The sequence below is a fragment of the Cibotium barometz genome, chromosome 18, assembly GCF_041138505.1.
Source record: "Cibotium barometz isolate CiBa-2024 chromosome 18, ASM4113850v1, whole genome shotgun sequence".
Lineage (NCBI taxonomy): Eukaryota > Viridiplantae > Streptophyta > Polypodiopsida > Cyatheales > Cibotiaceae > Cibotium > Cibotium barometz.
In genome coordinates this window covers 9,745,975-9,773,183 of record NC_141063.1, presented here as the reverse complement: position 1 = coordinate 9,773,183, position 27,209 = coordinate 9,745,975, and the positions used below count along the sequence as shown (strand labels likewise).

At 42.8% G+C, this 27,209-nt stretch overlaps 1 protein-coding gene across 3 annotated transcripts in view; it reads right to left on the bottom strand.

Annotated features, from left to right (window-relative positions):
- Positions 1-18,259: 18,259 nt before the first annotated feature.
- LOC147628905 (LRR receptor-like serine/threonine-protein kinase FEI 2) overlaps positions 18,260-27,209 on the bottom strand; it is a 62,826-nt gene continuing 53,876 nt past the window's right edge. For all 3 annotated transcript variants that reach the window (XM_086812081.1, XM_086812083.1, XM_086812082.1), the window contains exons 10-15: positions 25,693-25,823; positions 25,427-25,600; positions 24,674-25,006; positions 19,322-19,576; positions 18,940-19,073; positions 18,260-18,838 (exon numbers count right to left, since the gene is read on the bottom strand). In XM_086812081.1, coding sequence (XP_086668207.1) covers positions 18,620-18,838; positions 18,940-19,073; positions 19,322-19,576; positions 24,674-25,006; positions 25,427-25,600; positions 25,693-25,823 — 1,246 coding nt within the window. In that variant the 3' untranslated portion in view covers positions 18,260-18,619. The remainder of the gene's footprint in view (positions 18,839-18,939; positions 19,074-19,321; positions 19,577-24,673; positions 25,007-25,426; positions 25,601-25,692; positions 25,824-27,209) is intronic.

Here is a 27,209-nt window from a genome sequence, read left to right as displayed (position 1 = left end):
CTAATACATTGTGTGTTGTGTGCATTCTTGCTTCTTCTTCTCCAAGCTTTGTGTGCTTTCCTGCAACCCTAATTCCAACACTCAATACACTAACTATAAAGTTGATCTATGTCCATGTATTATAGAAGAAAATCAAACTCCCCAACAAGGTTCTTCCACTCCTTCACATTTAGTGGTGGAGGAGTGTCTTCTCTAGACAACTTTGTATCAAAACCTCCATAAGGGTACCAAATGACTTGCAATCGACCATACCAAATGCCTTAATATCATTGTATATTTTTTATGAGCAATCAAGATGTAATTTGGCTCCTGTCAAATCTCAATCCCTAAAATAAAAATGCAGTAGTCCAAGATCTGTCATTTCAAACCTTAAATTCACGAGCTCCTTTGTCTATAAGTTCTTCTTGTCATGATTTTTCATCAAAATTAGATCATCTACATAAAGAACCATCATCATGTACCTATCATTCTTAGAGAAAACTCGACTTTAGAAAGACCAATACTCACAAAATAAGATTCATTTCCCTGGCACCAAGCTTGAGGAGTATCTATTTTGAGCCCGTACAATAAATTTTAAATTTTGCATACCTTGCCTTCTAAATAAGGCATCACAAAATGTGGTGGTTGATACACATAGACCTGCTTCTAAATAAGGCATCACAAAATGTGGTGGTGGTTGATACACATAGGCCTCCTCCTTGAGGTCTCTATTTAGAAAGACTAACTTCATGTCCATCTGCATCACTAGAGTCACTTCTCATAAGCAGCCAAAGCTAGTATCATGCTAATAGTATAGTCAATCTAGTTGTGCTAATAGTATAGTCAATCTAGTTGTGCTAGGAAATTTCTCCTAAAAGTTAAATTCCCTGACCCATGCAAAGCTCTTGCCCCATGAGCCATGCCCTATACTTCTCCATGAACCATCAAATTTATGCTTAGCATTGTAAACCCATTTGGTGCTAATGACCTTATGTTTCTCTAGATGACAAAAAGATCCCAAGTTAGGTTCTTCATAATGGAGGCATACTTTGATTACATGGCCCACTTTGGATCAGCTCACACTAAACTTGGCACTTGTGGCTAAGATGATTCTGTGCTTTCATTATCTTAGCCATGAAACCAATTCTAGACAAAACCCTCTTTTCCTCCTCTAATATCTTTTACCTACAAATAGGTACCAGCTCAAGAATTGAGGGAGCTTTCTTATCAAAAGGTTGCTTCACCCACTTTGAATATAACATTTTTCTCCTTTCTTCATGTCATCTTTATCCTTGGATTTCACTGGATTTCACCTCTTATGGAATGGGTGAAAGTCTCCCCTTTGCCATAAAAGTGGGTGTGGGTGGTGGCTATGTCTTTGTTGAAGGATAGTTCTCCTCCTCTAGCCTTCTACACACGTGATAGGGATGTTCCACAAACACCATATTTTGGCTCACTATAATATTCCTTAGGGTCATAGAGTTGAAGGATAAGTCTCCTCCTGTAGCCTCTTCCACACCTAATTATATGACACTGAAGGCTTTTTACTAGAGTGTTAACTCTTGTTGAGTATATGCACTAGAGTGTTAACTACCTTGTCCCAAAAGGTATTCAACTTTCCTTTTCGCTTAAAATATCGGTAATCTTAAAATTCTACATCCTTTTTAATACCACATGATTCAAGTGCTCGAATCTCTCATGTAAAATAGGGTAGAGAAGGTTGAGAATTCATATAGATTATTCTGCTTGGTTCCTCTTCCAACAACATTACCGTTGGCATCCAAGATGACTACACATCAACCTAATTAAATTGAACCATCAAGTCATGGTTTTTGAGATGGAGAGTATATTCATCTTGATAGCTAATACATTTTAGAGGAAATCTGATAAAATTTTAATACAGACATATATTTTCATTGCATGACACAAAATAAAGTACATATTCCTTTTATTTGGCATTTGACATCATTTGATGGCACCTCTTATTGGGTGTAGAGATGAATACTAGTTCTTGTCTGGTCATGTGTTGAGATTCTCCACTATCAACGATCCACAAATTATTGGGGGGCCTGAAGAATGGTTTGCCTTTGCAAAAATCACTTTATAAATTACAAAGAGCTCTAATTCCACTTAAGCACTGTTGCTTGATTCCGCAAATTATTGGGGGACTGAAGAATGGTTTACCTTTGCACAAATCACTTCAGAATTACAAAGAGCTCTAATTCCACTTTGCCTTTTCCTTTGCACAAATTACTTTATAATTACAAAGAGCTGTAATTCCACTTACGCACTATTGCTTGACTCCTTTTTGGTAGGTTTTAGCATGCCAATTCTTCTCCTTTATGGTAGGCTTCAGAAGTGTGTTTAGTCGAGTGTTGAGATGCTCCACTATCGATGCTCCTTTGTGGTAGGCTTTAGAAGTGTGTTTAGTCAAGTGTTGAGATGCTCCACTATCGATGCTCTGTTGTGGTAGGTTTTAGCATGGCAATTATTCTCCTTTTTTGGTAGGCCTAAGAAGTGTGTTTAGTCAAGTGTTGAGATGCTCCACTATCGATGATCCACAACCATCAGGGATTGAAGAATGGTTTTTCGTTGCACAAATCTCTTTGATTGTGACAAAGAGATCCAAATCCACTTAAGCACTTAAATGTTGCTTGACTCTGCAAATTATTGGGGGACTGAAGAATGGTTTACATTTGCACAAATCACTTCAGAATTACAAAGAGCTCTAATTCCACTTTGCCTTTTCCTTTGCACAAATTACTTTGTAATTACAAAGAGCTGTAATTCCACTTACACACTATTGCTTGACTCCTTTTTGGTAGGTTTTAGCATGCCAATTCTTCTCCTTTACGGTAGGCTTCAAAAGTGTGTTTAGTCGAGTGTTGAGATGCTCCACTATCGATGCTCCTTTGTGGTAGGCTTTAGAAGTGTGTTTAGTCAAGTGTTGAGATGCTCCACTATTGATGCTCTGTTGTGGTAGGTTTTAGCATGGCAATTATTCTCCTTTTTTGGTAGGCCTAAGAAGTGTGTTTAGTCAAGTGTTGAGATGCTCCACTATCAATGATCCACAACCATCAGGGATTGAAGAATGGTTTTTCGTTGCACAAATCTCTTTGATTGTGACAAAGAGATCCAAATCCACTTAAGCACTTAAATGTTGCTTGACTCCTTTCTGGTAGTCTTCAACATGCCCTTCCTTCTTACCTATATACATGTTTTTTGCATTTTTCTTGCATATGACCGAACTTGTTGTAGTAGAAGCATTTCACCACTTCTTTGTTAACCACTCGGTTAACATCATTTTTCAAGCATGGTCATGTTTCTTGTAATTTATCCTTTTATAACCAAACAAAGTGCTTATTAATAAAAGAGATATGGGATGACCTAGCTTATGGCTTGTGTAATGCCGGTCGTAGGATTGAGCTCAATGTACATAGAGCTAGAAAGTCAGTTTTGGGCCCCCAATTGTAAATGGGCAGTCGGCCATTGTAAAAAGTGAGCTCATGTATATAAGATATTTTATGGAATATGAAAAGGGACAATCTCATTTGTCTCAATTGATTCTTGCTCTCTCTCTCTCTCTCTCTCTCTCTCTCTCTCTCTCTTATGGTTGCTTGCTTGTGTTGTGTATGCTTGACTGCTTGATTGTTGTGTATGCATGGTAGGGAAGGTGTTAATCTAGCTTCTCTTCTCCTCTCCCTTCTCTTGTCTTTCTATCAAGATTCCTCTTGCATGCATTTTGGCATTGAATGAAGGTAGATCTTTCCATAGCTCCCTTATTCTTTGCTCTTCACCTAGCTTGTGAATCTCCACTTGGGTGTGACACAAGTGGTGGTGGAGTGAGCCCCTAGCAGCTTCACATAGGGGAGTTAACCCTCATGGTTCCTTTCTCTTCTTCTCTCCCTCTCTTGTGTGAAAAGGTAGTATGTTTAGATTAACATCTTTGATGCCCTGTCTCGTAAGCACTGAGCTTACGGTACTCCACACATTTCATTTGCTAGAGTCTTCACTTTGCCCAGTTGGAGTGCAAATCCACCTCTTGTTGCATGTTGTATGAGCTTGTTGCTTGTTTGTTGATTTTGTTCAACAGAGCTATGGAGATCAATGGAGCATTGGAGCATCGAAAACTTCATCAAATGCAAGAGACACGAGTAGGTGTTTGATTTTTCTCTTGAGATTCATACAATTTTTGATTTTTGTTCAACTTTTACTAAGTTTGCACAAATAATTAATCTTAATTAATTAGGTTTCCTTATGCATTCTAAGTATCAATAGGTAGCTAGGGACCAGCTCTAGCTCCCCATAAAAATAAAAATTCAAAAAAAAAACAATTAGGAAACACATGAATCAGCAGAAATCAAAGGAGTGTAGGCAAATTTTGCACTCTAGATGAGTTTCTGAGAAGCGTACACTTGTTCCATTCTCAGTGCCATGGCCATGGCAAGTTTGCCATGCACGAAGGTACTTTACCACGTGGTTGGATGGGAGGAGCTCCCTAGGGAAGTACACCTAATAGGGCCCGATGCAGTGCCTCTATAGCTCTCCCTCGCACCCCTCAATCCTCTCCCACCTCTCCATCGCCAAAGCGCCATCAGCCGAAACCCAAGTAGAAGTGGCAACTTCCACCTAAATCCAACCACAGAGGAGCTGGAAGCTGCTGAAGCCCAATGCAAGGCCGCTAAGGAGGAGGCACATCACCAATAATTTTATGATTAGAACCTCTTTGAAACCCCACCACCTGTGAGATCTTCACCATACCCTCCTCATCACTCAGAAGATGGTCCCTCATCTCCCGCCTCATCACACCAAAATACTGTAAAAGCTCTCCGCTGGGCACACACTAGAAGTTTCAGATCCTATGAAGCATACTCTGAAAGCGTCCGCGCATAGATGATGCGCTGCATCTATCGGCAACAGGAGATCGCTATATAGTGATGCAACAACAGATGTTGCTTGTGAAGGCATAGGAGAGGGAAAATGTGGAGGACTTTATATGGCCACCCTCAACAATATCCATCTCTAACAGGCCTTGGATGAAAAGGAGCAAATACTGGCCAATATTCTCTCCCTTTACGAGCTCCAAAACCAGCTTCAAGTAGCATAGGAGGTAGCTTAGCGGGCCCACAATGACCTCTCCCTCGCCTAGGCCGTAGCATATAACTACCAACAAAGAGCCGCAATAGCTGAAGAGGCCCTCAACCAAACCACCCTCGACTTCCAGCGCTACCATGAGGTCGTAAAGAAGCGTAGCTGGAAGCCGCCAAAGCAGGAGCCGCCCAACCCCCACCCACACCATCTAGCCCTATCCCCAGTGTGATCGAAAAGAAATTCGATGCGTTGATGGACACCACCACAGAGCTCCCTCTCCTCGCCATACCTCCCCAGAGCCCATACCAACTCCTTGAGCTCCATTACTGAGCCGCCTGCCTTAATATGTTCCAACACTACATATTCCTCGAGACGAACCCCTCTCTCACACCACCTACTCCTATATCCTAAAACGAAGCACCACTTCATGGCATCACTCCCCTGGCTTCCTTCTTCTTTCAGGGCCAGATTTCATTTATCCACCCCACCATCTTCTTCAACTTCCCTTCCCATCCCCTCCAAGCTAACTTAATCAACTGATCCTATCTCCTCTGCTTTGGGCAACCCACTGACCAAAACGACACCATCAACCTCTTCGTCTCCCGGATGGGCTATGCCCTTACCCCTACCCACCCTAGCAAATAGCCAACGCCATCCGCCTCCACCGCACAGGCAAGGAGATTGTACATGCTGCCTAAAGATCCCTCCAGTGGGACGAGCTCCCATCGTACTCCACAACAGGCCTCCTTGTACTCTACTGACGATACCATCTATAGATGGAGGTCATACAGGCCATAGGCATAATGCAATTCAACGACTCGCATGTGGCATTCCCCATGGAGTTAACCCTCGAAGAAGCCACGAGGCCAAAGCATTCTTCTGGCCATGGCCATGACTACTCCTCTGATGATAATGATGATGACAATGACAACGGCCGGAGGAGGAGCACCAAGTACCCAACCCCCTTAACAACCACCACCCTCATCTCCCCCACATCAACCTCCTCCTCCGAGCCCTCTCACCCAAGCACAAGCACACCCCCAACCCCACCCGCCGGCACCACAACACTAAGTGTCTTCCTTCAATCTGATCATTACACTGCTTTTTACCTTCCCAGATTGGAGCCATTACCCACGAAGGCACTCAAGGCTTGGCCTTCAACATCAACAAGGGGCCAACACTGAAGCAACTATTTGGCTTCTACGAGCGCATCTAGTGGATGCCTGCTTGGCGCCTCTAAACTTTCGAGGATATGATGAAGACAACCTTCTGGATGAGCTACCACATCTTCCATCAAGCCCCCCCACATCCTACCTCGAACGTGACTTTGTCCAGACCTACTCGATCTACTATCGTTAGATCCGTTGCCCGCTCCGAGGATGTCGGACATGAACTAGGAAGGGAGGTATGTTAACCACTTCGATTAACATCATTTTTCAAGTGTGGGGTTACCTCAAGATTAGAGCTTTGATTTCTTTGTACCAACACCAAAGGAAATTGATTTTATTTGATTAAGAATATCTTTGATCCTCCAACGCCAAAAAACTCGTGCACTGAAGCGAGCATGCTTAAGCAACCACATGAGTTCATCAGTAGATACGATCAAATGCCAGATCCCGCCATTAGTCACCACAATTAGATTCTTCAATCTGACATCACACTGCTTTTTACCTTCCCAGATTGGAGCCATTACCACGAAGGCACTCAAGGCTTGGCCTTCAACATCAACAAGGGGCCAACACACTGAAGCAACTATTTGGCTACTACGAGCGCCTGGTGCCTCTAAATTTTCGAGGATATGATGAAGACAACCTTCTGGATGAGCTACCACGTCTTCCATCAAGCCCCCCCACATCCTACCTCGAACATCCTACCTCGAACGTGACTTTGTCCAGACCTACTCGATCTACTATTGCTAGATCCGTTGCCCGCTCCGAGGATGTCGGACCTGAATTAGGAAGGGGGGTATGTTAACCACTTTTATTAACATCATTTTTTAAGCGTGGGGTTACCTCAAGATTAGCGCTTTTATTTCTTTGTACCAACACCAAAGGAAACTGATTTTATTTGATTAAGAATATCTTCCTTGACCTTTTGGGCATAATTTGGTTTCATCTTGTACCTCTACATTTGATATTTGGACATCTGGCACTAAGGGTGTTTGGTGTTAGCATAGCATAGGATCTACTCCTTTAAGGTCCATGTGTTTCTAGGCAATCAGGTCCTAATAAATTTTCTTTGAGTCCTTGGAAAAATATTCATTGACCTTTTGGGCATAATTTGTTTTCATCTCCATTTGAATTTTGGACATCTGACATCAAGGGTGTTTGTGTTAGCATACCATAGGATCCACTCCTTTAAGGTCCACGTGTTTCTAGGCAATTAGGTTGCTCATATTCCCAAAAAAGTTTCTTTGAGTCCTCTTCCTAGCAACTCACCATTGATTTTGGCAATCAGGTCCTAATATTCCTAATAAAATTTCTTTGGGTCCTTGGAAAACTCTTCATAGCAACTAACCATTGATGCTTACAATGTTGGGATCCACACCTATCCCTAGATTCATTTATTTTTTTAGTGCATATGTCTTGTATCTCCCTACTTTCCTTGGCTCTTATATGTTGCTTATTATAATTTATTCTCTCTTATTCCTCTTGTAAAATTTCCAAGTAAATTTGCTGGGACATTCTTATGCTCTCCAAATCAGTCACATGACTTAGAATAAATCAAATTTCCCTAATGGTACATAGTCCTTAAAACTAACAACTTACCTTGCAAATCCTCCTTATATACTCTTGTATTTATTTCGAGGAAATGAATGCTTGTTCGTATAATCTGTCTTATCATTTGAATAGTTGAATAAACTTACTCCCAATTGTGCATAGCTCTTAATCATGGCCTTCCCAAATAACATCAATCGAAATCCCTCATGAGTCATTGGTCGGTTATCTTAGCTTTAAATGGAGCTTTATGTTGTCCTTAAAGTTGTAACCTCCTTCTAGTGGCTTTTGATATGCTCACTTGTGATCCTCCATCTCTTTTCACCACATATCCACTTCATTGAACTTGGAGTTGTGGGACCGCATCATCATATAGTAGGGTAGAAGAAGATAGTAGGATATAAGAAACTCATGGTTGAGAATCATTCTTGGCTTTGTAGCAGAGCTTCTTCCCCATGTAATCCTTGTTCCATGAGTCTCGTAGGAGCTCAAGCTAACTAGCCTTAGTTTGGGCTTGCATTTTGTGGCTTGTCACACTGATTATGTCACCTTCCTCTTTGGTATATGTGTTCTCCTTATGCCTTGCCACACTTATTTCTCCCATCACTCATGATTAATAGTTCTTGTGTTGTCTTGGAATTGGATATTTTTGGCAAGTGACATGCCTGTGTTTTCTTTTATAGACCATGGAAATTCTTGGTACCAACCTTCCGTGGTTCTTCGACTGAGTTCTACTATTCTTTCATGGTTTTACGGGTGTGGCAGTGCAATCTCCCTCCACACACCTGTGTTTTTCCCCTCCCTCTCTCGTCACTTTGAGCACGACTTTTGTGTAGTGCTGCTTCAACCCCTCCTTGGGTCACTTGAAGAAGCAACACGCATAGAGCCTTGGAGAATGAGAAGAGTGCAAGAAGAGCACTGGAGGCCCTCAAGGCAACTCATCTAGAGGCTACTAGATCTACTTTAACGATTGATGTTAGAGGTCTTCAAGTTGCGCTGACTCTATAGTTCAAAGGAGAGTTCGGGAAAAGATGGGTTCACTCTATCCTAGAGTCTACTTAACTTTTGAAAAATCAAAGCCCACATGTTCGCTGGTTTGAATACTAATGCTTGCATCCGTTCAGTAGACATGGGAATGTGTGAGCCTAGGATGCACACACATATGTGCTCAATTTTGTGAAGGCATGGGAGGAGCAAGTCTTGGCGAAAATCTAAGGAATTTAAGTGAGTGGAGGCATTGTACTCGACGAAAAAAAAAGACAAGAATATCTAGGTTCAACTATTGTTTTTATTTTGCATGATATTTATTCCATTTTGGAAAGAGTCTAGAACTAGTTTAGATGGGAGATTGTGGTATGTGAGCAATTTCGTTTTACTTTATGTTTTTTTATGCCACTCTCTCTTTCATAGCATCATGCATCTAGGAGATTAGACCTGCCATTATTTTTGGTATAGACATGCCCCTTTCTTAATCATTGCCATACACCAAGTACCTGGTTAGGAAAGGTTCACAATCTATTTCGAACAAAAGGTTGATTGTTGTGTGCTGCTTGGCTATATAGTATGTATATACACTATGCCGCTTGGCTATATGATATATATTCTAGAGACTCCAATCTTTAATGTATGCTCCTTTGAAGAGCTCGGGTGGGCTATCAAATAAGAACTTTCACTTGTATGAAAGTGTGGTTATATTATATATATACATATAGTACACACATGTATTAATTGTGTGTTTAAAACTAGAATGCTTGGGTAGCCTTATCTGCCTGTACAAGTGCATGTGTGCTCGAATAAACATGAAGTTGAATTCATACTAAGACAGATTATTCAGAGAAAATGTGTTAATCAAAATGAATTATTTTTTTCTCAATAAATCTTTTTCTATACAGCCAAAAAGTTTATTTCCTTCAAGTGTGTTTGCATTCAATAAGTTGTAATGTCGTGTGTGAAATAGCAGAGTGCACTCAACTGGGCAGAGTGCACTCAACTGGGCAGTCTTTCCAGGTAAAAACTGGGTTGAATTCATGAACTATGTTCTTGATTGATGTTATCTCTTGCCACTTAGTTTGAGTCACCTTGTCTAAACGTTACAAACAAGTCTAGGGAGACCCCAGATGTCCACAATGGCAATCAAGTCTTTTAAGTTTTTTTGATGCCAAGATGGTGTGCCTGGCAAAGACATTGGTATGTTGTAGCGCACAATGTTCCTTATAGCGTCTTGATCACGCTGTCTTATTCAATCTCTTGTATGTATCAATGTCGTACTATAATAGCATGCTGTTTGAACTGTTTGCAATTAATATTTCTTGCTTGAGTTGGTACATCATTAGCAGGTATGGCTTGTATAATGTGAAGACCAAGAACAATGTTCCAATTCTCATTCTAATATAGTCACTGAAACAGACATCTCCTTAATATTTCCCATGTCCGAAGGGGAAAAGAAAAGGGAAAACAATAATTTCAACATTGATATCAGCAAATTCAGATCAATTGTAAGGCAGGCCATTATATTTAAATGTTGTAGTGCACTTTGCTAGTGTTGCATCATCACACAATTATATTGAAGTGAACTCGTGTTTGTCGGATGTACATAGAATGCTCTTTGTTTTGAAGGCTCCGCTAAATTTTATAGCAGTGATAGTTCACTATGTGTCTCTACTTTTGTGATTAGCTGAAATGGGTTATCTTGTACGTGGTTCTTGATGATGTTGGTTACAACGTCTGATGAAAGTACACATAGGCCCATCCTTACGTGTTAAAACGTTCTGCAAGTATCTTATACTTCTTTATAGTTGGATTGTTTAGTATATTGTATGCAAGTATGCTTGCAACTGGTCCAGAGGCTAGGTCTTTTGATATGTGAGCCCCGTGAAATGAGTTGACCAACATATTAGGGGGTTGTCTAGTATAGATCTTCTCTTTAGAATGCCTCCTGTGATGGCATTCATTGTGGAAGTGACACTCATTGACACATCTATGATGCTAAGAAGTTGGATTTGTAGTTGGTTGTTTGTTAACAGCCGACGAATATAATGTAGAAGTAGGGACACTATACTTGCTTGCCTAGTCATATTCTTTTTGCAGTTAGCAAGCTTTCAGTACGATGCCGCCTTGTCAAAAATGAAGACATGCCGTATCCAGGACATAGTGCAATGTTGCCGGTAATAGTATCACACTTAGAATGCCATTGCTTGTATACTATCTCCACATTATAACATGTGGAAGCGTTTGGCATTAGCACTCTTTTTCTCGAAGTCCTAATTTCTGTAGCATGTCTTCTATGTAGGCATGTCTTTTCTAAGTTTCAGTTTGCCATGTTGCATATAGCAAATTTTTTGTGGTTTTAATTGACACATCTCGAAGGCAAAGTTCAAAATTAAGAAACATACAACCATGCAGTTTTACTTATAAATATCTTGAGGTGATCAAACGAACATGAATTTGTAAACATACTTGGAAAGGGTGTTAGAGGCACGTCCGCTCTATTGATGAACTACATACCTATGCTTATGATCGATGGAGATCTTAAAGTACCTTGCAAAAAGGGTAATTACAAATTGGTTGACATATCTAAATTTGGGTTATACGTCATTGTTCACGTTATACAAATTTTGTGCTTGTTTGTGCGAGTAAAAAAAAACCATACATAAAAGTATGGTGGGGAGTTAGCAGAGTCCTCTCCAATAAAGGAACGTGTCCTTCCTCCATTTCCCAAATAACACTCTCGGTATCAAAAGTGGACCGAAGATACACCTTCAATGTTAAAAGCGGTAATTAGTTTGTTAGAATATAAAAGAGAGAAAAATAGGAATACTTTTGTCAGTCTCTGCGATACTGAAGTCGATGATGTGATGAGTCTTGTGTGATATTGTTTCACGATCGCGGATTAATGTAGAGCTATAACTGTTGTCAATGCAGTAAGTATGAAATAAGTCCTTTGTCCCAAAGCAAATGATGCCCTCCCTAAAGCTTCTTTAAATCTAAAGAGAACACCTAGGTGAACTTTGACTTTGATAGGATGGGGATCACCAATTTTTCTTATGACAAGATCGTCCGTCTTAAGCTCTAAACTGAGGAAGCGCTGCAGGCGAGCTCAGAGAGGCGGCGGCGTTTGTGGAGGAGCACTGCAATAAGGAGGGGCGCCAGCCGACAACGTCACTCAGCGGCGACGTTGTGGAGGAGCATTGTAGTAAGGAGGGGCGCCAGCCGCCAACGTCACTTCAGCAGCACGGAGAGAAGAGGCGGCTCTATTCGAGCTCAAAGAGACGGCGGCGGCGTCTGTTTTTTCTTAAACTTGTTAAACGTGCTACGTTGAGGTGTGCTGCAGCGTCTTATCTTTATTACGCGTGCTGCCTATTGCCTCGGCATGCTTTTTTTACCAGCGTCTGTTTAAGCGTGCTGCCTATTTCCTTGGTACGCTCTTTTTTACCCGCCTCTCCTAAGAAGCTCTGAGCTTCTGAAGTTCTTGGTGGCAATGCTTAGCTTTGGGGGGCCAAAGCGAGAGGAAGGAAGGTTCACCTTGGCGTCAAGATTGGCTTCTCTCTGGTAGTTTCTCGAATCATTGAGCTGATGAAGCTTTCTAGCTGCTTTTGATTGGCCTGAGTTAGCGCTGCTGGCGTTGCCCGATGATGCTAGACTATTCTTCTTCCTCCAGATCGCTGCGGTTGATGTTGGAGTTCCACTGCTCCAAGTTGCTCAACGAGATGCCACTGTTCACCGAGAGAGTTGTAGCACGTGTTGTTAAAATGGATCCCTGCACTGTGGCCGTGGTGCAGAATGTCGCACTGCCACCTGCACATGTGCGTGCAAATTCCTGAAACATCCATGGCTCCAGTACCTTCCAGGTCTTCTTTTGTACGCCTGCACCTCGTGAGGACCAGATGATCTGCTGTCCTCTCTCGTGCAGCGGTTATGGGAGGTTCGGTGTTTCGTTTTGTCTTAGTTTGATTCTTTGAGAAGGCTTGCTCTTCTTTGTTGCATGCGGCATTCTCTACGTTGGTTTGTTAGTGCTTCTTTTCCCTTCCCTTGGTTTGCTAGCATCATAGGTTCTTCTCTGTCTTTTGTTAATGGCTGATCAATGCGGGGAAATTCCTTCTGCTCATCCATCATCCCCAATATATACACCCTTGGAGGGATGGTATCCGCACTCCCCTTCTCCTAGTCTTCTATGTTATTCTGCAGTGCATTCCGAATTTTGTAACAGGGGAATCGAGGGAGATGGACATCCGAAAGCTACTGCAGATGTGGAATGTTGTACACCACGTATCATTACCCCTCCTGAGGGTGCTACTGGCCTGGACAATCTGAGGGGCGTGAAGAGTAAGGCTGCTCTTGTAGTCGACATTTCTCCCCCCTTTCATTGAATCAATTTAATCCTGCATTCCGTTTACTCATGAATGGGTTATTTTCTGTGTAGGCTCTTCCGTATCTTCCTATGCACCTTTGAAAAAAAGGGAGAAGGCGTCATGTGCATAGAGTGTATCTACCGTGTGCAACACGCACACAAGACTAGCTTTGAGGCTTGGGGAAGCTTGGAGCTAGGCAGGTTGATTGGCGATTGGGCTAGGGATGGACTGACGGGCTGACGCCCAAGTGTGGACGCCTAGTGACCGGCTAAGAGCCTATAAAAGTTTGGCCAAGGTTTAGTTAGTTGGTCATAGAGTTTCGCGTGTCTTTGCGAGAGCTCTACGGCCAAGAGCCTGGATCTAGTGCAGACGTGCACCTACTTCATGTAGCCAGTAGTCTCGAGACCCACGAGCGTAGCTCTGTATGGCGGTATGGGATGTCAGGGGGTAGAGATTGGTCGGTGCGTCTTGCTAGTTAGCTCAACTCGTGGCTTGGTGGGGACAGCCAAGACTTCAAAGCCCATGGCTGTCATGGTTGGGTGGTGAGTCAAGCTTGCACTCCCTTCACGTTGTTTGGCTTTGTTTTGTAGGTAAAAAACAGTCTTCTCAAGGCTTTAAAGCTCAAGAAGGAGGGACGTTGCTTTATCTCCGCGAAAAAAAAGGACGTGTCCGAAGAAGAAGGGTGCTAAGACCAATACAGGACCTAAGACGAAGACAGCCAACCAGTTGTCTTTGACAAGTACTTCACTCACTGTACTTTCTCGCCCTAGTTCATGTTCTGATTTTCTGTTTAACTCTAAGGTTTTTTGGTTGCATGATCTTCTTTGAGTTTATGGAGAAGTGAATGGCCATAGAATCTACATTCTTCTAGACCCCGGAAACTCACACAACTTTGTTAATGACAAACTTGTGCAGAAATTGGGTCTGGACACGACACCTAACGATCACACCTATGAGGTACGCCTACATGTGGGTCGGTAAGTGTGGGATCGAAAGGTGGAGAAGCTACCGATCCGGATTCAGGACTAGAAAGATATTCTGGAGTGCTATGTTATGCACCTAGAGCATGTAGACTTGCTATTAAGGATTGAGTAGTTTAAGACCCTTAAGGTCCAAATAGATTGGTCTAGTCATTCTTTTTCTTTTGAACATAGGAACACCCAATATTGTATCCTAGGTGATTGTATACATCCCTCTCATGAACCTCTTGTAAATACAGTTGATTTTAAAAATATAATAGACTCTTCTTTGTATATGGCTTTCCACTGTCTTGATTCCGCTTTCTTCATTTCTCATACCTACTATGGATGTTAATGAATTAAGTGTGTTTGAAAGCAAAGAATTAAATAAGTTACTTGACTCATTTCAAGATGTGTTTCCTAAGGAGTTGCCATCGGGCTTACCACCCAAAAGGACAGTGGATCATCGTATTGATCTAGTCCTTGGTGCTCAACCTGTTAGCATTCCACCTTACAGAATGAGCCAGGTTGAGCAAGATAAGTTGACCAAACAACTTGCTGATTATTTGAGGATGGGCTAGATCCGTCCAAGTAAATCACCTTGGGGTGCGCCTGTGTTACTTAGGAGAAAGAAGGACAACACCTGGCGAATGTGTGTCGATTACAAGAGATTGAACAAAGTGACAATCAAGAACCGCTATCCTCTCCCTAGATCAAATGACTTGATTGACCGTTTAGTCGGAGCGAAGTATTTCACAAAGATCGATTTACGTACTGGCTACCACGAGATACGTATCCATGAAAAGCACGTAAAAAGAACCGCCTTTCGGACTAGATATAGTCATTACGAGTTTCTTGTATTACCTTTTGGGTTGACCAATGCTCCAGCCACTTTTCAGCAAATGATGAATGATCTTTTTCGTAAACATTTGGGAAAGTTCGTGGAGGTGTTCCTAGACGATATTTTACTCTACAATTGTACTCTTGAGAATCGTGTTAACCACCTCACGATTGTCTTGACTATTTTAAGACAGAATTGACTGTATACTAAATTTAGTAAATGTGAGTTTTATTTGACATAAATCATTTACTTGGGACACAAGATCACACGAGATGGGTTGAGCATTGACCATGACCGAGTCCAGAAGGTTTTGGCTTGGCCAATACCACACAGACGGTGAGACAACTTCGTTCTTTTCTCGGTTTTGGTGTTTTTCTTCGGAAATCTCTGCGGAAGTACTCTCAGCTCACACTACCGATGGACCGACTTGTTGAAAGGTCATGGATGTAAGTCGAATCAGCCTATTCCTTGGAATAACGATTTGGATATGGCCTTTAGACTTTTGAAAGATAAAGTCAAGGAAGCCCCTACCTTAGTACTACCTGATCCTGGTCGGCCTTATGCTCTTGAGACTGACGCGAGTGGCTATGCGATCGAGGCTGCTCTATTCCAAGATGGTAGACCTATTGCTTTCGAGAGTTGAAAGTTGGACGACACTCGATCTCGTTGGCCAATCCTTGAGAAGGAGCTTTATGCTGTTATGTACGCTCTCAAGCTTTGGAGGCATTATTTATATGGCTCCATATTGACTAATCATTAGTCAATCAAGTATGTGTGTGATGTAGAAGATTTGAGAGGACAAAATGCTAGATGGACAGAGTTAATGCAAGATTTTGATTTTGAAATACGCTATCGAAAGGGGTCCATGAATAGTGTAGCAGATGCGCTTAGTCGAATCAGAGAGGTGAATACTTTGTCGTTCATCGAGATTTCCACTGACTTATTTTAGTCATTGAGAGGGCTTTTTAGGACTGATAGTTATTTTGGTCCATATTGGCAGAGGATCCAGGATGGGAGCTCATTGATTGACCAAGACTCAGTGACTGACCAGTGTACCATTCAGGCTGTAGGAGGCCAGTGGATGATTCGGAATGATTTAATGTTCCGTAATGACAAAATTTGTGTATCACAGGTCTGGGACATTGGTCGAAAATTCTTAAGGAGTGTCACGACGCTCCTTTTGCTGGACACCCCGGGATACACAGGACATTAGCTTTAGTAAAATACACTTTCTATTGGCCAAAGATGAAAGAGTATGTAGAAGATTATGTCCTCAAGTGTCGGGTTTGTTAAGCAAATAAAGCTGAACGCTTTAGATAGGTTGGGATGGTGCATCCTTTGCAAATCCCAGGTAATAAATGGGAAAGTATTTCCATGGATTTTATTACCAGATTGCCAAGAATACGTCAAGGCCATGATTCTATTTGGGTTGTGGTGGACCGTTTGACAAAGATACTAGGTTTTTATAGCTACGCAATTAGCAATTGTCAGTTTATCGAGCAATTAACATTTCTTGCAAGACATGCAAGAAATGTTACAAGTTGCGAAGGAATCTATTAGAAGTGCTTAAGACAGAGACAAGTTTTATTCTAAAAGACATCGTTCATCGAGAGAGTTCTCTGAAGGAACGATGGTGTCTTTGCGAGTTCCAAAAGATTCCGAGACTTTACGGACAGGTCAATCTCAGAAATTATCTCCTAGATACTACGGACCAGGGTTACACGCCTTATTGGTTTAGTTGCATATGAATTGGACTTGCCTTCTCATATGAAAGTTCATCTTGTATTTCGTGTTAGCAGACTTAAGAAAGTATTGGGTGTAGCAGATTAGCTAATTACTCCTCAAGAAATTATAGATGTCGAGGATATGACATTTGTACCACACGAACCGGAAAAGATTCTTGGATTTCGTGAAAGACGTTTGCGACAGACGCTAATCACAAAATACAAGATCAAGTGGAAGGATCGTGTTGAGGATGACGCTACATGGGAGACATTGACTACCCTGGGTTTTTACTGAGCTTAGCAGTGAGCTCTTAGAGGAAGGGGAGTATGTCATGTGCACAAAGCGTATCTACCATGTGCAACACACACACAAGACTAGCTTCGAGGCTTGGGGAAGCTTGGAGCTAGGTAGGTTGATTGGCGAGCTGGGCTAGGGATGGATTGATGGGCGAGCACCCAAGTGTGGATGAGCGAGCGCCCAAGTGTGGACGCCTGGTGACTAGCCAAGAGCCTATAAAAGGGTGGCCACGGTTAGTCATTGGTCGTAGAGTTTCGCGAGTCTTTGCGAGAGCTCTACGGTCAGGAGCTCGGATCTAGTGCAGATATGCACCTGCTTCATGCAGCCGAGGCCGGCACCAATCTCGAGGCCCACAAGGGTAGCTCTGTGGCGGTATGGGACGTCATGGGGTAGAGATTGGTCGGTGCTTCTTGCTAGTTAGCTTAGCTTGTGGCTCGGTGGGGACAGCTAAGACTTGTGGGCTTTGCCCACGGTTGTCATGGTTGGGTGGTGATTTATGCCTGCACCCCCTTCTCGTTGTTTGGCTTTGTTTTGCAGGTTTCGAGTCATGTTTCAAGATTGCTCTACGAGGAGATCCATGGGAATTTGACAGAAGGAAGCTCTGCCTGAGCTGTCCATCAAGAAGAAATTTGCTTCGTTCGAGCCATCCATCACAAGAACTGGCAAGAAGGCTAAGCTCTTCAAAGTGTCCGCAATGGTGACAGTGACACAAGCTTGTGGGATTCCATCTAGGACACACATTAATAGAGAAATATGCTTAGAGAGAGGCATCTACCCAGCATCTCAGAGGGAGTCATCACGGATGGATTGCAAAGATTGATGTGACTCACCCTAACCACTGGATCACTTGCCGTGTCTAGAATCTCTTTCTTTAAAACATATCTCCTCCTCTTGCATTATTTTTAACTCAAAAGTAAGAGACGGTTCATGCAAGCGCAGACATGAGCAACATACTATTTCCATCTATTCAACATGGACGATAGAGGAGATTTGGGGTGTGATGCTAGAGAGGTAGTGATGGATCGAGGGTGGGGATTCGATGGGATAAGTAGCAAGCAAGCAAGTGCGGAGACATACGGTTAACCGAACACATCATTTTACGCCCAAGCTTAGTCACCTCCATCCTCCAACTCAAGTGATTTGTATTGGCGAGCAAACCAACATTACAGACTCATTATCTCATCATATAGCTTCCCTTCTTATGAACGAAAAGACATTATGAGCTCCAAAATTGGTGCTTACATGAGCTAATGTAAGGCTTAAGTTATCCATGCAGAGATACTAATACACAATAAATCTTAGAACTCTAAATCTCTTGCACACATTTGGTAAAATAATGATGGACTGGATTTCTTGAGCATATTTCATCATAAAGACATATTCAGCTTCCTACTCATTGTCATATATGGACCTATATTACACACAAAGCACCCTTTGTGTACAATGTACAATATATTGACTCTACAACTTGACGCTGTGATTTCTATATTTTGAGACATCCACCCTCATGTATGTATACATGGAGTTTGAAGACTTGTCCCTAAGCTGCTGTGCTAATCATTGTTGGCATCTTTGTTGTTACAGCTGCACAACATTACTTGCAACATGAAGAATAAACAATGAATGAGATCTTATTACAAGATACCATGAGCAAACTGCTCCTTATTCAGAGCTGGATTCGTAGAAATCACTCGAACACCGAGACGCGGTCTGAGCTTCCAATATTTTCACGACCATGTGCATGGTCGGCCTTTCATCTGGTACTGATCGTATACACATAGTAGCAATGGAAAGCACCGCTTCTAAGCTCTCCACTGATGGATATTCACAGGATGGGTCAATAATATCCTTCAATCTCTCCTCCTTTATGAGATTATTGACCTGTTTTAAGGAAGACATAGTCTCACCATCAATGCCAAGATAACACGAAAAATATTGCGAAACCATACACAAAGATGTTGAGGTTTGTGTCACACACTCACCCATCCAACTATGTTCAATCCTTTCTCCACAAAAGATGAGTCTGTCGGCCGCTTCCCACTCAAAAGCTCAAGTAAAACCACCCCATAGCTGTATACGTCAGCCTTCTCTGTTGCTCTTCCATTAAGTAGATACTCTACATGTAAAGCAACCATGGTATTATTTCGTTTTGAATGATGTCGTATTTAAGTATGCATGTATAAATGTACATATGTATATGCATATGCATGCATGTACCTATGCATACATATGTGCGCATATGCGCACACACGGGCGGGCGGGCGTGCATGCACACACACACACATGAGCACTTCGATCAGAAACACTATGCATTTCATATTTCTATCACATGTAAATAAAATTATAATAGACAGTAATGCTTACCTGGAGCCAAGTACCCAAATGTCCCAGCAACAACTGTTGTCACATGTGTGTCATTGTCCTCCAAAAGCTTGGCGAGTCCAAAGTCTGATACATGTGGCTCAAGGTTTTCCCCTAGCAGGATATTGCTGGACTTGATGTCACGATGCACGATACGCGGCGAGCAATCATGGTGCAAGTACGCCAATCCTTGTGCTGCTCCTAGAGCAATTTTCAGCCTGGCTCCCCATGAAAGAGTTGCCTCCACTGTATTTCTCTCTACAAAGAGAAACAAGAAACCTTACAAGATTGTCAAAATGTCTCAGCTGAATTAACATTCTAAAAAATGAATGGAAAATAATAATTATATATATATATATATATATATATATATATATATATATATGTATGTATGTATGTATGTATGTATGTATGTATGTATGTATGTATGTATGTATGTATGTATGTATGTGTGTGTGTGTGTGTGTATATATATATATGTATATGTATGTGTGTATATATATATATGTATGTATATGTATATGTATGTATGTATGTGTGTGTGTGTGTGTGTGTATATATATATATATATATATATATATATATATATATATCTCAACACTGCCATGTCATAGGGTTAGTTATATTCCCAGGCTTAGCAGCCATCTCTTCACCACAGCAGTAACGTGCAAAATAAAATAAATTTCTAGAGTTGTATGTGCCAACCTGATCATGAATAGGAATACCTGGCATGGTTACCCCTGACTGCAGTTCGATTTTACTTGTCTCACATGTTGGGGATATGGAGGAAATTGATGGAGGGTGAACCATATTTAACTCTCACAGTACAGATGAGCAGTCAAGGAAATTACATCTCCTCCATCTATGTCTAGTCACCTCGCCAAGGGAAAACCCCATACCAAATAAAGCTCCTGGTTCTAAAAACAAGCCTCTTTGAAGGCGCCTTCCTCAAATGAGGATCGTACTACCGCACTTTAGGTTCTTCCCAGAGGAAAGTGGCACCAGTGAGGATGGTTTGCATGTCATTTCTTTTTAGGTATAGTGAAAGCTCATGGAGGACTACTTGTGGTTGACCGTTGACCTTCAATGAACCATGCCGGAGAGTCTCTTTAAAGAGCTCATTCATCTCATCTACAAGGAAGATAGCAATTGTTATGAAATTTGACGCTTGCAGCCCATCACCTTTCTCAATATGCATGAAAAATCCTCACCAAATCCATTTTCTCTTTGAACATTCCTCCCAGATATTCTCCATGGTACCTAGACAAGCATTATTTGGGATAAAAACATCTTGGATAATATCATCACCTTCTCAGATGCCACTGTGGCAGCCAAAGTCAGCACACGATTTATCAGTGCATTTGCTCAACTTCGAGGAGGGCTAGATAGAGTGGATTGGATCTTCCTTCAGGGCATGATGCTGCAATTAAGTTTCTCTGAGGCCTAGGTCTCTGGAGTATCTTCCGTTCACAACCAGGGGGAACACTTCTCAGGCCCCCTTGGCCTTTACCTTTTCTTGTTGCCTACAGGGCTTCGGGGAGGAACTCCTTTGACTCTAAGTTGCACCATGTTATGGATCAGAGAGCACAGTACCAATATCGTGCTCAGATGTTGTTCTGGGTGTTGATGGGATGTAGATGCAATAAACACTTCCTTGCTACTCTTGGCCTCTCTCATAGCAAAGAGAGTGTGAGGCAACTGCAGGATGCTCACTGTATCATTCAGTCGGATCCCATCTTAGTCAGACACATTGTGACAGATTACTATTCTAAGTTGCTTACAGCTGAGTGACATACTGCAGAGGGATACAGCGCATCAGAGTGTTTAGGCAGCTTAATGCCCTTTTATTACTCAGGCGATGATGTCTAGATGCACGGTTCTGCATTGATGAGCCGAGACAAACACTCCTAGCACTGAATTGTAGTTGTCCTTTTTGGCATTTTGAAATGATTTTGGGGCACAGACCTTTCAGGAGATGCAGGACACAGGAGTAATGCCATCTTTCTTCACTAAGGGTCTTATTCCCTAAAGGAGGTGACAAGACACAGATTTTCTGAAAGGAATGCTAAGATACATGGGGTTTTCTGAGTTGGATTAGAGGTGTTTCATGCCTGTACAGAGATGATCACAGTTATGTGCTTGCATATGGTGAGAGACGCGACCCTTTCCAGATCTCTAGTTCTGTTTGACAAAAATGCCCTTTGGCTCCACTTCTATATCTTTTGGTAGTCAAGGCTATGAAAACCTCTGGAGCAAGGATCTTTCGTTTGCAATTACCTCTGAAGAGAGAGGATTCTGAGCTTGCCGATGATACTGCAAAGTAACTTAAGGCCTCCTATATCTGCTTCTGCTCTTTTCAGGTTGCTCTAGAGGAATTCTATCTCTCTGCAGCTGCACTTACTGATTGACATGAATCTGTTGGTTTCTGGATTAATGATTCAAACAGACCCACTTAGGGTGTAAAACTTAAAACTGTTTTTTTTTTCTGGAAAAGAGATCCTTCTATTAGTTAAAAAAACAGCAGCCCCATGGCTAAATGTACATGCTCAAAGCCCTCATAAGAGGCGAGAAACAATCTGGGAAGGGGTGGTTCCTCCCTCCATGGCTGGCCGCTCTTGGAGGGAAACCTACCTCATACAAGAGGGGGAGGGAGGGAGGAGCCACACCAGTTGCCTGGCCCAATCAGTGAGAAAGGGAACTGTGTTCCATGTGCACAGGAAGGCCTCTTGCCAAACTCAACCCACATGGAGCAAGGAGAGTCCAGAGCCCCGCCGTATGCGAATGTGACTAGATGTCTATCGAGTGTGGCAAGTGGGGATTGAACCTGAGACCTTCCAATCAGGAGTTTGATCACTTCCCAACTTGCCTACATGCCGGGACTAGTCCGTCTCACTTTGACGGGAATGTGGAATGACGATAGCCCATTTCATCCTTGTCACTTGTTGTAGCCAAGGAGCTTGATTGAGCTTGTGTATTGCATACTTTGAGGTGTAGACAAAGAAAGTGAGAGCTTGGGACGTAGTATTTGTAAGATTAGAGTTGAGGTGCTGGTGTGGAGTAGGTGGCTCAAAGTTCCCACTTATACTCTAGAGGAACACAGTTTTTGTTGTTGTCTCGATGGTTAGGCACACTTCCAATGAGAAAACACCCAAATCTCTAAACCTTTTGCCTCTTGTGCTTATGTTCTTGTGTGTTTCACAGTGAGGTGAGTTGTCTTGCATTGCATTGTGTGTAATGTAGAGCAAGCATGTAGGAAGTGTGATGGGGCACTGATGGTGCATTGCACACTTTGGTATTGAAAATGTTCTGACCATGTACAATACTTGACCATGAAAAGGTTGTAGAAAGGCAAATGCTTAATCATGCTTGTCATGTGACATAATCCAAGAAATCTTGGTAGCTTGTGCACAAAAACTTTAGGTAGTGCAGATCCTCGATGGTTATGAGCTTAGCTGGATCCATGTGCATCATACATGAGCACTATGCCACCCAAGTTGAGGATGAACTGTTGCTTTCCCTACTATTGATGCAGAACTTGTGCTTGAAGGTAATGGCATGTTGCTTGCAAAACCTAAACCCTTGCAATTACATATATGGTATGGTATACCCAAAATTACATCATAACCCTTGAGCACGCCCTCTCATTTAGGTACCACAACTCACGGATTCTAATCTTAACCATCACTTGTACCACCTCTCTGCCGTCTTTAACCTGAAAAGCTTCTACGCCCTCCATAAGCAAGGCCAATGGCTATAGCCATATATGTAAAAAGGGCTTACAATTATTGAACATAAGTGATTTTACAATTGGCTGAAGAGTTCCTTACTATTCATGTGTGTCCCATGTTTTCCTATATGCTGGAGAGACCACACAATTATGACTTTTCTCAATTAATCCTGGCTGATGTGAATCTCTCTGCCAGCGAAGTAGTGTCATTTGCAAACTCCGAGACAAGGAGTTTCTCCCGGTTTTTGATGGAAAGGCACAACTCCTGGATCCCTGTATCCTATGCCATGAGGAAACTATTCATGGGTTTAGACACAAATAGGAAAAGGTAACGGGTAAGGAGGCAGCCATGGTGAGCCGAATGGAAAATACAGAAGCATTCCCTTGCATCCTGACATTGATGTGGAAGAAACTGGACATCTTGAGGGGCTGGGGAGGAATCTTACATCCTCTCCCACTTGAAAAATGCAAGATGTCCTCATCTCGCAAATTGGGGGTAATCCTGCATCAGTTCGGCTTCTTTCCCAAGTGGCATCTTCAAAAGGATAGAACTTCCATTTGCCTAATAATTCTCTCAGAATTCTGTTCCTGAGAACCTTCTCTCGAACATCAAGGATTTCTTCAAGTTGGAGTTCCATCTGTCCTTGGGTTGAAGAAGTTAAGAGTTCATCATTAAGCACATGATTCGGGCTCGGTACATACTTCTTAAGTAGGTTGACATGAAATACATTATGTACTTTGAGATGAGGAGACAGAAGAAGTTCATAGGCTAAGTCACCTACTTTTCTTGTAATCAGATATGGCCCATAGAATCTGGGGGATAACTTCTTGTACTTCCCAAGAGATAGAGAACTTCTTTTGGGGCGTACTCGAATGAAGACCATATCTGCTTCTTCGAATTTTTTGTCTGACCTCTTCTTATCTGCATATTGCTTCTGTCTATCCTGGGCAGCTTTTATATCCTTGCGGATTGACTGCATCTACTGCTCCATGTCGTCAAGCATCTATCTGGTCATTGTGATTTAATTGGGAGAAGGCAAGATTCTCGAGGGACTGAACTAAACTCTAGGAGCTGCCAGATGCTCTATCTATGTAGGACAAACAAAAACTCCTCCCGTGGTCCACTCTTTCCACCAAAGAGCAGGACCTTTGCATCACCATCCTAAAGGTCAAGCAACTCAATCATGTTGAGGTGCCTTGCTTGTCCAATGGTGCACAAGAGGTCTGTCTCTGAGTAAATTTGGGGCACAGATATTGAGGAAACCTATTGTGTTGGTCCCAATCCTGTACAAGAAGCCAATATGCCTGCCTTGGAATCAGCACCCCAAAGTCAAGCACCTGTGGAAGTAAACGGGTACACACTGAGGTGCGGATGCTCTTTCGATTATCATAAGGCCGGATCAAAAGGTGTGACTCCATCCTGGTAGAATCTTGCTGCATCTTCTTGTGCAAGGTTGTGTACATAGATAGTGAGATGTTGCTCCTCAATCATCAGGATGTTATCCAAATGCAACCATTTTCATGTTTAGTCATAAAAAAAGTTCTTCTAATTTATGAGTTTCCAGACAAATATAGTTAGTTGATTTATTATTGAGAATGATTAGATTCTTGGAAAAGGTTTATCTTACCATGAAGAACTTCATCCAGGCTTCCTCTAGGTAGGTAATCATAGATGAGCAGCCTTGCTGATGGTGCATTGCAGTAACCTCGTAGATTGACCAGATTTCGGTGCTTGATGCTACCCAAGACCTCCAATTCTCTCTCAAAGAATCTATCTGAGCTTACATTGTGTTTTTCAATCTTCTTCATGGCAAACACATTGCCATCCTCCATCACAAGCTTGTAGACAGTGCCAAATCCACCATACCCAATGACACTGCTCTCTGCAAGCAATTCTATTCTCCTTACTATCTCCTTGGATGTATAAGGTAGATCCCCATGGAAGAAGACTACTTTTGGAACTGCAAAATTATCAGTCAAACTGGTAAGTTTGGTAATCTGACATAAAGAATGAAAACTTAAGAGAGTTCCTTAAAACCCCTTGGAATGCTTATCAAAATCAAGCATGCAAAAGACATGCATCCTTTTGATATCAATAAGGGCTTTCAGAAATTAGCTGAAAGGTGGTGATCATGGCCTGCATCCTTTTGATATCAATAAGGGCTTTCAGAAATTAGCTGAAAGGTGGTGATCATGGCCTGCCCGTGTACATGGATGAGGATCTCCCCCGTCTGAGCCACAGCTGCGGGGGGATGATGTGTTAAGGCCCTAAGAGTTAGTAAACAAAATTCCATGTATATGCTTTACTAAATAACAAAGTCCGCGAAACTTATCCTAAACCTGATTGCTTGTAAGAGAGAGTGGAACATAAGTAGACATACCAGAAACAGTTTCAACTGCTGCATCCAGATCACCAGGCTTTGACTTCTTCCAAAACTTGTTGTACAAGAAACATCCCCAAAAGCACATCAGGGCGACAAAGAGTGAAATTCCAACAGTGCCAAGTGCACTGACAAGAAGCTCCGTTGAGTAATGTCGAGATTTCTTTGGAAGACCTGGGCAACCAAAAAGACCTTGATGCATTAGTACAGTATTTTTCTTAAAAATCAGCAACTCAAATACCTTGGTTGCTTTCAAAAAAACTCACCAGTAGGAGGAACACCCTCTAACCCTATCAAAGGAGTCGTGAAAGAGTCTGGACTTGCAGTAGGTCCTTCCAGTTGACTTATGCAAATCGCACCAACTTGTGGACCACACAGTTTCAAATTCCCGACAAATCTGCAAAAACAAACCTCAAAAAAAGATATCAAATGACTTGATTTATATATACACCATTGTAAAGTTCAGGTTATTTCCCAAACTTAAAAAAAAACCAAAATGCAATCTTAACTCCATCACAAAAGCCCTCAATCACATGATTGCATTGAATACAGACTATATCATCCCCACCGTCTTTGGATGGGAGACCATGCCGCCTCGCGTCGGCGACATATCTTCAAAAATAAATTATCATACTATAATACCAAAATTGCCTGTAGCACTTCGAGCTGGAGCTCCCACCCGTGACCAGTGCGACTAGCCGTGCACCCCCCCCCCCCCCCCCGCCCTCTCCTTCACCCTTGGACCCCCTCATCTTCCGTCTGCTTGGCCCCCCACCTTTCATGCTGTTAGCACCCCCCTCTCCTGCTTTGCCTACTGGCGCGCAGCCCCTCCCCTCCCCTCGCACTTGCTTCCTCTCCTTCGCACCTTGTCCACACCTCCCAGCCGCCTCCACCCAAACCACCTGTGCGCGGTCCTCCCCCCACCCCAACCCCTGCCCTGTCCTGCCCGCTGGCGCCAGGCCCCTCCCTGCCTTCGCTTATGCCCTGCTCCACTTGTAATCCTGTCCTGGTTGCCCTTCTCTTCCGCCTCGCCTCAGTGCTTCTTGCACTTGGCGGGGTTTTTCCTCTCCGGACCCGCCCGCTCTTTTATCCCTCCCATTCCGTGTGTGGCTTCCTGGTTCTTTGATCTCTTCCCTGCACCCGTAGACTTTTCCCTTCAGGGGAGACTCCATGGCAGCCGCTCCCTCTTCTCCCCAGCCTGCCACCTGCAGCTCTGTATTTTCTGAAGTGGACCTCCAGCTCTTAGCCTCTTCTGTTCAGTCATTTGGAAGTCTGCAAATTGGTTGGTAGCTGGCCAAAGCGTGGGCAACTCCGAGACCTCCTTCATGTAGCCCTCATTGGGGACCAAGGACAGATCACTAACATCCAATTCTTGGGAAAACGGATCGAGTTTGACTCGGCGGTCTTGCAAAAAGTACCCTGTTATGGAGCCCAATCGTGATTCGGGAGGCATAGGCTTTCTTTGCCAGATGGAGCCACGCTTTCTCTCCTGACGCAGACCCTTTGGCTGGAGTCACCAGCTACATGGTCACCATTTGGTTACCCAGGCTCCCCAAGGAGTACTTGGTGCTTCTAGTGATGACGATCTGACATACGTGTTTGAGCCCCCTCTCCCCCCTGTCAAAGATAGATAGAATGGCTAGGGTGGCTGGAGTCCCCACACTCCCAAAGAACCTACCCCACCACTTGGCGATTCCCCGCCTCCACGGCTCACATTTTCTATAGCAAGTAGATTTCTCTGGGCTTCCGGGGGGCCAGTGCGTCATTTGCCGACAGATGGGAC